Genomic DNA, 10,990 nt, shown 5'->3' on the forward strand with positions numbered 1-10,990 from the left:
TTCCCTTCCCCTTCCTCTTCTTCTTCTTCCTTTTCTTTCCCTCCTCTTTCTCCTCTTTCTTCCCCTCTCCCTACCTCCTCTTTCTCCTTTTTGCTGCTAATTACAGCATTCTGAAAGACTTCCAGTTTTACTTTTACAGTTATTTGGCCACAACAAGCTCATATAATTTATAAGTGACCCTGATTTCTTAGGATTTAATTTTCATACCTGGCAAATTGTTTATTAATGTAATGAATATTTTATGCATATTATATTTAACAATCAGTGAGGTATTTCAGTTAAGTATTCACTTTAATTTCATAGTGCTCTTTTGATGTTTTGGAATGAATAATTTGTTCTTTAGGGTTTTGCATATTTGCCTCATTAGAAGTTTGTAATCCTTACACTGCACTGCTGTGCTATGGATTCCCACAGCTAGAGAACTCCTACTACTAGAGGATTCCTGCTGTGAGTTCCAAAGTTCTGTTTGCCTTAGATGGCCTCAGATCTTCCCAAGGGAGGAACTTCTTATGATTTTGATCTCAGTCTAAATCTCAAGAAGATTTTCTTGGGCAATCACTAGAAAACAGCTATCCAGTCATGGTATCTTATTTCTACTATGCTGCTTATAGCTAGATGATATTATTCTTATACTAGCATCTAGAATATGTTAAAGAGCATTATTCTGAATCTACTGATTTACTGATATCAGTCTAGGAACCCATGGGTCCATAGATTGTCCATCCTCACTGGAATTTAATGCCAGGCAGCCTAAGATTTGCTTTATATCCTAGTCCTCCATGATATATATATATATATAGTGAGTTAATGCTAAATCCCTTTATGACCTGGAATAAGTGGTTTATCAATCTGGGCCCTTGGGTCTTCCCAGTAAAACTAGCTCAGTCATCTACATTTGTTTTCTTGGATGCTATAACAAATGACCACAAACTTAGTGACTGAATGCAAGTGTGTCATAGTTCTGAAGATCAAGAAGTCTGAGATGGGCCTGGGTGTGCATTATAATAACAATTTGTCAGATATGAGAATTAAATCCTGGGGCCCAGGGAGATGGCTCAGTGGAATAAGCGCTTCCCTGGCAAGTGCAAGGGCCTGTGTTCAATCCCTGGTTCCGCAAAAAGAAAAAAAAGAATTAAATCCTAATTCTATCATCTAGTTATAATATAATAATATCACCTAGTTATACCCATGCACATATGTACTGCATATATATGCATATTGAAAAATTTTTGTGGAATAAATAAAATGATAAGTATGATTTCTATAGCTACCCTACCATTTTATTTTAATTTTTAAAAGTTTTTTTTATTTTTTAAAGAAAGAAAAATGAAAACAAACACTGGAAACAATACAACATTTCATTAAACAAATAGAAGCATGACAATGGTTGTTGTGTTGCATAATGCTATCTTCAAGTTAGTTGTTTAGGTTGCCAGATATAAACCTGCAAAATTGGCTAAAAAAAGTTATAAGAAATTAAAAAGAAGAGGGGCCGGGGAGATAGCTCAGTGGAATAAGAAATTAAAAAGAAGAAAAATAAATAAATAATTTTTTAAAAAGAATTCTTAACTTCTTTCAGTAGACTAGCAGAAATCAGCAGTGTAATTATCCATGCTATCCTGAGCATATACATAGATATATATTTTTCCCTTCTTTCTTTTGTTCTTTTCTTCATTCCAGTTTTTCCTTCCCACTGAATAGATTCTTTCCCTTTCATGATAAGATCATATATAATTTTTGTCAAAAGGAAATCATTGGGTTTTTAAATTAATTTTATTGAGAAAAAATTGCAATGTGACAGCTTCAAAACAGGTTAGTAGGAGAGTTACAACAATTGTATATTGTTGTCTTTGTAGTAGTCATTCATAGCACAAGATGCAGACATGATATCCTATCCAAACACTGTTAGTACAGATCTTTTTTCTTACTAAATTAAGAGAAAGTAGCTATATATCTATCTTAACTATTTTGCATATATAGATACAAAATTATCCTTCATTTATATCACCTTTTTTTGTTCAGTTTTGTCCGAAATGGGTGGCTTGAGAGAAACAGGTAGGATGATGTCTCCCTCTCCAAGAGATGCTGACATCTTAATGCATAACACCTGTGAGTATATTAAAAGAATTCCAGAGAGAATTAAGATAACTAACCAGCTGATCCTGCAATGAGACTTCCTGATTTATCTAGTGGGCATCAGGGTCCCTTAATGTCTCAGAGGGGAGGCAAAGAGGTCAGAATAGTGTGGTACAAGAACTCCTCCAACCACTGCTGGCTTTAAAGATGAACAAAGGGTAAGGCCAGAGTGCAGGAGACTTCAAAGAACTGGAAGAAAAAGCAATGGACCCAACTGTTTTTCTGAGCACACCCAGACCCATCTCAGACTTCTTGACCTCCAGAACTATGACACACTTGCATTCAGACACTAAGTTTGTGGTCATTTGTTACAGCATCCAAGAAAGCAAATGTAGATGACTGAGCCAGTTTTACTGGGAAGACTCAGGGGTCCGGATTGATAAACCACTTATTCCAAGTCATAAAGGGATTTAGCATTAGCTCACACTAGATTTCAATTAGTCAGAGCTATATCTGTTACTACACTTAGCATCTGTTCCAGTTATCTGTTGCTTCATAGCCATCCAACCCAAAATTCAGTGTCTTAAAACAATGCTCTTCTCTTTCATGGATCTGTGGTGTTGACCTAAACAGCACATAGAGTGAGATTCTCTGAAGATGAAGTTTGCATGGAAGAGCAGAGCACTGCAGTGGGACTCTCTGTCATAGTAAGCTGCATGCTCATTCAAGGACATGGAGACCAGAGACATTTTAAGGGAGAAATGAAGATGATTGTATAAAACATTTTGAAACAATACTCTCTGGCTATAGAATTTAGTAATGAGGGTAGCATTGGTCCAAGATTAAATACATTTGTGGGGAAGACGTCCTTGAAGATGAATGGGCTGTGTAGCATTGCACCAGTCTAGGGTGGTCATTTCAGAGACCACTCCTGCTGTTGTGCAAGCTTGTGTTTCTTATAGTGTATTGGAGGCTGTTCTCATTGGGTATGCGTCTTGGTTACTTTTCTCTCATTGCTGAGACAAAATACCTGACACGCAAAATGAAGGAAGAAAAGGCTTATTTAGCTCAAAATTTGTGGAGGGTTCAGTCCATAACTGGCTGGCTCCAAGGCAGAGTGGCACATGGTAGAGGGCAGCAGTTCATGGGGGCAGAAAGCAGCAAAACAACAAGAGCAAAGAGGGAGGAGCAGCGGCAGAGAGCAAGCCTCTCTCCCTTCCTTACTGTGCTGGATTGGCTGAGGGGTAGCGGGTAATCAGGAGCAGGGAGCCAGCCAGCTGGGGCACCAGTGTTCCCAGTTGGTTCTAGGACTTCTTCCCAGGCCCTTGGTATCCTGAACAAAGAATTGGACGGGACACACAGAAAAAGCACAGAGGTTGTACATGAACTGGAGGTGGAAAAGAAGTATGCTCCACAGTGTGAGGGCCGGCTGGTGAGAGACTCACAGTGGCCCTGGGATGAGGTAAATAGGTTTGGGTCTGAAATTCCTGGATTGATGTCCTCCTTCACACAAATAAAGCTTTGGAACTCCAGTGCCATCAAAAGGTTGGTGTGACCCCAGATTTAAACTTCTATGGAAGGACAGATGTAAAGAGAAGACTGAAATTAGCTCGATTCTCAGACATCATGCAGCCAAAGAGTAACTTGGGGATGTAGCGCGGTCTAGGGTGGTCCTTTCAGAGACCTCACCTGCTGATCATCGCATGGAATTCTGGGAAGAGATTAGCTTGGGGGAGTTTATTGTAAGGTAGCTGAAATCACTGTGTTTTTAAAAGAAAAAAAACCAAAAACATGAAAATAGCACTATTCTGACTGGTCCTGCAAACAATGCCAGAGAGAAGAGGGACTGAAACTCGTGCTTTCTGATTGGTTCCTCACAAGGTGCTCAGGTATCACGCAGTCCTTTGGGGTCCTGAGTTTGCGCATGTCTTCTGGGGATTTTGCCTTTTGACACCTTCCTCCCAGCCCTGTTCTCCTACTCACTAAATGGAGAGCTGAGCAGGGGAGCAGCAGGAGGCAGCAGAAGCCAAGTCGAGCAGAGCAGAGGTGCAGAAGGAACTGAGGCAGAGGGCAGTGAGCCACCAGCTGACCCAGGCGGAAGCCACAGCCGGCTGTGCAGTGGGGCCCGCAAGGAAGAGGGCTTGGGGTCCACAGAGGCAGGGAGCCGGAGGCAGCTCCCTGAGCCTCCCTGAAGTCTAGTACTGAGCTGCCTACTTTGGCACAGGAAAGGTTTTGCTGGGGTGTGAAAAGGCGAAGACCGGGTTCCAACCTGTTTCCTACCTTGGGGATCACAGAGGCAGCAGTCTTAACTCCCATAGTGTAATGCCTTAGCTCAAGCTGCTGTGATACCATGAAATCCGGCGGCATAACTAGCAAACATTTGTTGTTCATCTTTCTGGAGGAGGAAGCCTGGGATCCAGGCACGAGCCGGGGTAAGGTCCCAGCGGGGGCGCCCTTCCCGGTTCAGAGGAGCCCTCCACTTGCCGACTGTCCTTGGCATCCCTTTCCGGAGCGCTCCTGCCTCAGGACCTTGTTGTCTCCCAAGGCTCTGCCTGCAGTGCCATCACTTTGGCGCTGCTGCTTCACCGTCCTCATGACAGCGGACAGCACCTCGGTGGTAACAGGGGCCCCCTACCCGTCCTTCTGTCTCTTGCAGCACAGTGTCAGTGTTTTGCAGATGGCAGCCCAGCGTGGCCACGCCTCCCTGGTCAGCTTTCTTCTCAGTGAGAACGCTAACCTGCTGCAGCGCTTGGGGGTGAGTCTGCTCCGCTGCCCGGGAGGCGGGCTGGGCTGGGCTGGGCTGGGCGGGAGAAACGCTCCACGGACGCTTATGGGGGCTGCGGTGGTTCATAAGGGAGGAATTCTTTCTGACTCCTTCTAGAGGCTGTTTTAATCTTGAGAAATAGAACCCAAGGGGATGATTCTTTAAAGTTATTGAAGTTCCTGAGCAAAATGAAATCTCTGTCTTTTCAATATTTGTGTTTGCTGCGATCAAACCTTCTCATGTGTCAGGAGGGGCCCTGACCCTTGTGGCAATCTCAACCATCTGGGAAAATGCAGAAGCTGCTATAAATGTGAAGAAGGGTGGTGGCTTTTCTCCCCCTCACTGAGTGATTATGTTTTTCTTTGAGGGCCAGCCCTTTATACTGAGGTAGGTTTTCTGAAGTTTGGATTGGCTCTGGTCAAATTAACAAAGGCCCTCTGTGCTAGAATTAGACAAGAGACATTCCTCTGCTTTCCAGTGTATTTTCATTTCTCCTGTGAGAATATGATTTCTGCTGATCCTGCTGAGCCGGTACTGTTTCTTATGTTAACTTGAGAGAAACAATGTGATTTGAACCCTGTCCGGTGGTTTTTGGAGCCTAGAGGCGGTGAAGTTGGCCCTGGTCCTACAGGCTCAGTCCAAGGCTGCTTCCTGTTTCTCAGGCGTAGCCCGGCCCCAGCAAGGTGGGTGGGCCTGGCAAGAGGGACGCTACTCATTTCTCTGAGAAGAGGGATGCTTCTTTTTACTGCTTGATGCCTCAAGGGAGAAGGTGGCCCAGTGAACAGAGGAGACCCACACAGCCTTGCCCTCAGGCTGCTCACCTCCCCTGGCACCATCTTCTCCACTCCAGGGTCCTCAGTGGCCTCTGGGCTGCTGGGCCTGCTGCCCTGTCTGTCCCGCTTCTCCTCCTGTGTGCTGGTGGAGCTCTGGCCTGCATGTTGCATTTCTCTTCCATCAATCTCCTCATCCTCTGGAGGAGGCTGGTGCAGAAGCTGGAGTCAGGAGAGCCTCTTCCTCGGTCCCTTTATTGAGCTGTGGGAAGTCACAGAGCTTTTCTGTGCCTTGTGTGGAAAGTGAGGATGTGGGACACAAGTCCTAGGGTGACTGTGAATGGGGCTTCTGGAAAGCTGGAGTTAACCTAGCTTGTAAGACAGAGCACCAGAGGCGTGTGTGTATGTGTGTGTGTGTGTGTGTGTGTGTGTGTGTGTGTGTGTGTGTTGAAGGAAGGTGCCGAACGTGCCCTGGGGACTCTTCCATCCCAGGATCCTCACCTTGCCGGCCTTCGCCACTTCTTCTCTGCCTCTTTCCCCTGCAGCTGCCTTCTCTCCTCCTGGAGACTGGGGCAGCTGGCTGAGCTGAGGCTCGGGGTGTCATGGAGGAAGTACACTTGGGCTGGGTTGGGAGGAGGTTCAGAGGCCTGGGAAGGGTGTGTGGCTGGCACGGCCTGACTTGTCCACAGAGAAGAAAGAGGGAGCTGGCTGTGAGAGGCTTGGTGGCCACATGTGACCACATGCTGTAGAGGTGGGAAAGCTCAACACAAGAACCTGCCCAGCATAAATGGGGACCCGAGTCCCACAAGGGTCCCCATGGTGGTGGACAGCTCCTGTACCTGGGAGGCCATCAGGAAATCCATATAGCAGCTGCTGAGATGGGCTGCTTTGAAGAAGCAGAATCTTTTAGATGTGAAATGTTTCTTTCTTTCTGCAGCCTAGCAAGTCCCCTCTTCATGTGGCAGTCAGCAACAACCACATGGCTGTTGTAAGCAGTTTGCTACGTGCACAGCATGACACTGATGTCTTAGATCAGGTAAGCAGGGAGATCAGACACAAGAGCTGTTTGCTTGGTTCAGCACAGGAGCTGTTTACGAGAGATGTGGTCTAGTTCAAGGTGCATTTTTACCCTTCGCCTACCCCTTTTCTTCAGTAACCTCCACTCACCCCCAGGCTCACTTTGTCTGTCTTTAGAGGCACAAGGTTCAGCCAGTGCTTGAAGAAATCCTTCACACTAGCAAACCTTTTTGAGAAACGTGTAACAGGCACTTTTGACAAACAGTAGCTCAGAGGTAAATGGCCAGGGGCTCCTTAAGTCAAAAGCCACTCCTGGTGTGAGCGCTTGTCCCTGTGGGGAGCCCTTCCCCACACAGAGGAGGCTGTGCTTCCACACCAGAGGTGCAGAAGCAGCAACCAGTGTCCTTCTTTGCCTGAAGCAGAGAGATCTGCTGGAGTAGAACAGTCCTCAGGAGTTCTGTCCATTGGGGCAAAATTGATGCATCATGGGAACCAGCGTCACTGGCTAGAAATGGGAAGGGACAAAATAGGGAACTGGCAGTGTTCCCTGCAGCCTGGCTGGGGCCGGGCTGCTCTTCCAGGATTGAGGTACTGGGCTCCTGTCTCACCTACCTCTTGCTCCATTTCCTCCTATGTAAACCCAGAAGCAGCCTCCAGCTCCAACCTCTGGGCTGATATCTGCCCAGAGCCAGTGGGGCCTGGATCTCCACTACTGTCCCTTCCCAAGGGATCCTCTCCCACTTTGTGTCTTTCACTAACCAAAAGTTGGGGACAGAGTCCTCTGATGATTGCATAAATTTACATATTTACCTCTTCTCATGCCCCCAAATCTTTCCTAATGGGCAAAACCTTTGCTAAATACACAGAGCCTTATGCTCATCTGTGATTTCGGTCTCCACGAAGCTGTCTTTAGGGAAGAGCTCCACTTTACAGAAGGCACATCCATTACACTTCCCAACCACTTATCATCTCAAGCTTTTTGGTTAGACCAAAAATGCACATATAAAGTACGAAAAATTCATATTTTATATATAAAATGCTTGTATAAAATAAGAACATAAATATGCTTTTAAAAAGCCCCACCTTATATGTAGAAAGATAACTTCTGTTAATCTTAGTTGCCTGTCTTCTACATTTATAACAGAATTTTCAACACATGATACAAGTATATAGCAGAAACCTGTAATCCCAGCACAGGAGGCTGCGGCAGGAGGACTGATGAGAGTCTGAGAGCAGCCTGAGCTACGCAGTGAGACCCTGGTGTCTGCCGTATTACACTTGTGCTGTGTTGTTTGGGTTTGCAGTACTATGTCTTGGATGATGAGCCCCAGATAGCAAGCTGCCACCTGCAGCTGGAGCCATCATAAATGCTTTTAGACAACCACACCAAGTCCCCCAGTGTTTGGCCCTGTGTGCTGGTGCAACAATCCGGGGCGACCCTGGGAGTTTGCTCCCCCTCTCTAGCTGAGGGTCTGGCCTTCATCGCGGCCACGGCTCCTTTCTGTCTTGAAGTCTGAGAAATGGCTTGACACCAGCCTTCCTTCCAGAGGGAGGTTCTGGTGAGTGGTTCTTAGGATTTCACATATTTCTTGTGAAACACTCACCCTCTTGATAGGAAGAGGATTGCTCCAGAAAGCAAGGAGGAGTCCTGGGCTCAGTCCTCGGCTCCTTTATGCGTCACAACATAGGAATCAAGATGATGATTAAAAGCAACTGCTAACCCCCTCCATCTAGACATTGTTGCTGCTTATGCTGTTCATCAACTTCCTTTTCTCCATGTCCATTTTAAAATTAAGCTCAGCTAGACGTAATGATGTTATCTTGTAAGGTTTTTAGTGTCTTATTGAATATGTTTTCACTTGTAAGAATGATAAAAATAATTATTTTGAAAATAATTTTTGAAATCATATTTTATTGTGGTAAAATAAGTGTAACATGAAAGTTACCATTTTAACTGTACAGTCCTGTGGCATTAAGTATATTCACATCGTGTTCACGTGGTAAGCAGTCATCACAAGTGTCCATCTGCAGAACCTGTGTGTGTGTGTGTGTGTGTTAATAGGTATTGAACCCAGGGCCTCAGGCATGCCAGGCGAATGCTCTTCTACTGGGCTACCCTCCCCTGCTTTTTTTTTTTCTTTTTTTGTATTTTTAGTACAAGGTCAACAGGGTTTCACTACACAGATCAGACTCATCTTAATTCTGCTTTCAGCCTCCCAAGAGCTGGGATTACAGGTGCTCCCATGCTTTTTAAAACATTTTATTTTGAGAGGAGGCCTCACTGAGTTGCTCAGGCTGCCCTCTGATGTGTGATCCACCTGCTCGTGTTGGTTACTTTTCTCTGCTTGCTGAGACAAAATACCTGACTCTCAAAGTTAAGGAAGGAGAGGTTTCTTTAGCTCACAGTTGTGGTGGTTTCGGTCCATGCTCAGCTGGCTCCAAGGCAGGGTGGTGCGGCGCAGGGCAGCCGTTCATGGCAGCAGGAGCAACAGAGCCAAAAAGGAGCAGGAGCAAGCCTCTTCCTTCCCCGTGTCATAAGCAGGCTACCTCCCTTGGGCGGTGTAGCACTCCCATCATCTCCCTGCCCTCCTCTTGCCCAGGCTCAAGATGTCCACAAAATGAGGACCCTGGCCCCCTCTAAGTCACTTAGTTAAACTTCTAAATTTCTCAGGTTTAGAATTAACCTTTATGGTGCGTCTGAGACGCCCCAAAGTTAGGACCTTTCCTTGCACTCTTGAGGCACCGGCGGTGGCTCTGCAGCTGTCATCATGCCACAGAATGAATATATTGAATTACATCGTAAACGCTATGGGTACCGCTTGGATTACCATGAGAAAAAGAGAAAAAAGGAAAGTCGAGAGGCTCATGAACGTTCAAAGAAGGCAAAAAAAATGATTGGCCTGAAGGCTAAGCTCTACCACAAACAGCGCCATGCAGAGAAAATACAAATGAAGAAGACTATCAAAATGCATGAAAAGAGAAACACCAAGCAAAAGAATGATGAAAAGACTCCCCAAGGAGCAGTACCTGCCTACCTGCTGGACAGAGAAGGACAGTCTCGTGCAAAAGTACTTTCCAACATGATTAAACAGAAACGGAAAGAAAAGGCGGGAAAATGGGAAGTTCCTCTGCCCAAAGTTCGTGCCCAAGGAGAAACAGAAGTATTAAAAGTTATTCGAACTGCAAAGAGAAAAAAGAAGGCATGGAAGAGGATGGTTACTAAAGTCTGCTTTGTTGGAGATGGTTTTACAAGAAAACCACCTAAATATGAAAGATTCATTAGGCCAATGGGCTTACGTTTGAAGAAGGCCCATGTAACACATCCTGAACTGAAAGCCACCTTTTGCCTGCCAATATTTGGTGTGAAAAAGAATCCTTCATCGCCACTGTATACAACTTTGGGTGTGATTACCAAAGGAACAGTGATTGAGGTGAACGTGAGCGAGTTGGGCCTTCTGACGCAAGGGGGCAAGGTTATCTGGGGTAAATATGCTCAGGTAACCAACAATCCTGAAAATGATGGATGCATCAATGCAGTCTTACTAGTTTGACAAATGTTTCATACAGTAACTTCTTACACTTCAATTGAAGACTACAGACCAATCAGGAAAACCGTAACTGGAATACTGCTCAACTGTCATGACTACGTTCATCAAGAAAGCTATTTATTAAATTGTAGAAAGCTATTTATTAAATTGTAGAAACAGAAAAAAAAAAAAAAGAATTAACCTTTACACTGTCCCAGTCCCCTAAGAAGCTAGGATTACAGGGTCTCTTGATTACTTAGGTAGTCTCTGAGACAGCAGGATGGACACCTGAAGTTAAACGAGGAAAGCTTTATTTGGCCCACAGTTTGTGGAGGTTTTGGTCCTTAATCAGCTGGCTCCAAGGTCAGGTGGCCTGGCATAGGGCATTGCAGAAGAGAAACAGCTCATGGTGGGCAGAAAGTAGCAAAGTAAATAAGGGAGAAGTCCAGCCTCGTTCTGGCCCTTATATTGTATCCAGGCTATTGGGACTAGGGCAGTGCCAAAGTCATCAGTGGACTGGTTCAGTAATCGCCCACTTCTACTCCCCACACTCTTAATCCTAGAATTGCAACATGAATCCGTCATGCATTCTGGATCCAGCCACCTGGATACAGACGTGGCATAACTGATCTCATGTCCCCTTGCACAACACGGGAAAAAGTCCCTCCTGTGACTGCGTGAGGCTTTGGGGGAGATCTAGACAGAGCTGTGACACAGGTGCACATCACTGCACCCAGCCAGTCCTTAATCACTGATGCATCCTCTCAAACTGAGAGCCCAGCCTCACTAATCCAGCCACCACTCTGTTGCCTGTATTACTCTAGGTATCTCATAAT

General features: G+C 45.4%; 2 protein-coding genes across 2 annotated transcripts in view; both read left to right on the forward strand.

Annotated features, from left to right (window-relative positions):
* Ankdd1b (ankyrin repeat and death domain containing 1B) overlaps positions 1-10,990 on the forward strand; it is a 68,186-nt gene that overhangs the window by 42,798 nt on the left and 14,398 nt on the right. The window contains exons 9-10 of the mRNA XM_023703646.1: positions 4,733-4,831; positions 6,548-6,646. Coding sequence (XP_023559414.1) covers positions 4,733-4,831; positions 6,548-6,646 — 198 coding nt within the window. The remainder of the gene's footprint in view (positions 1-4,732; positions 4,832-6,547; positions 6,647-10,990) is intronic.
* Positions 9,323-10,198, forward strand: Nsa2 (NSA2, ribosome biogenesis homolog). Its single transcript, XM_004643490.2, has one exon. It carries the CDS (start codon positions 9,396-9,398, stop codon positions 10,176-10,178), a length of 783 nt encoding a protein of 260 aa, XP_004643547.1. The 5' UTR covers positions 9,323-9,395; the 3' UTR covers positions 10,179-10,198.

This window comes from Octodon degus, unplaced genomic scaffold (genome assembly GCF_000260255.1).
Source record: "Octodon degus isolate 3935 unplaced genomic scaffold, OctDeg1.0 scaffold00177, whole genome shotgun sequence".
Taxonomy (NCBI): Eukaryota; Metazoa; Chordata; class Mammalia; order Rodentia; family Octodontidae; genus Octodon; species Octodon degus.

What these genes read in the sequence shown, in the direction of transcription:
- Nsa2 (XM_004643490.2), top strand. Translation starts at nt 9,396, where the DNA reads ATGCCACAGAATGAATATATTGAATTACATCGTAAACGCTATGGGTAC.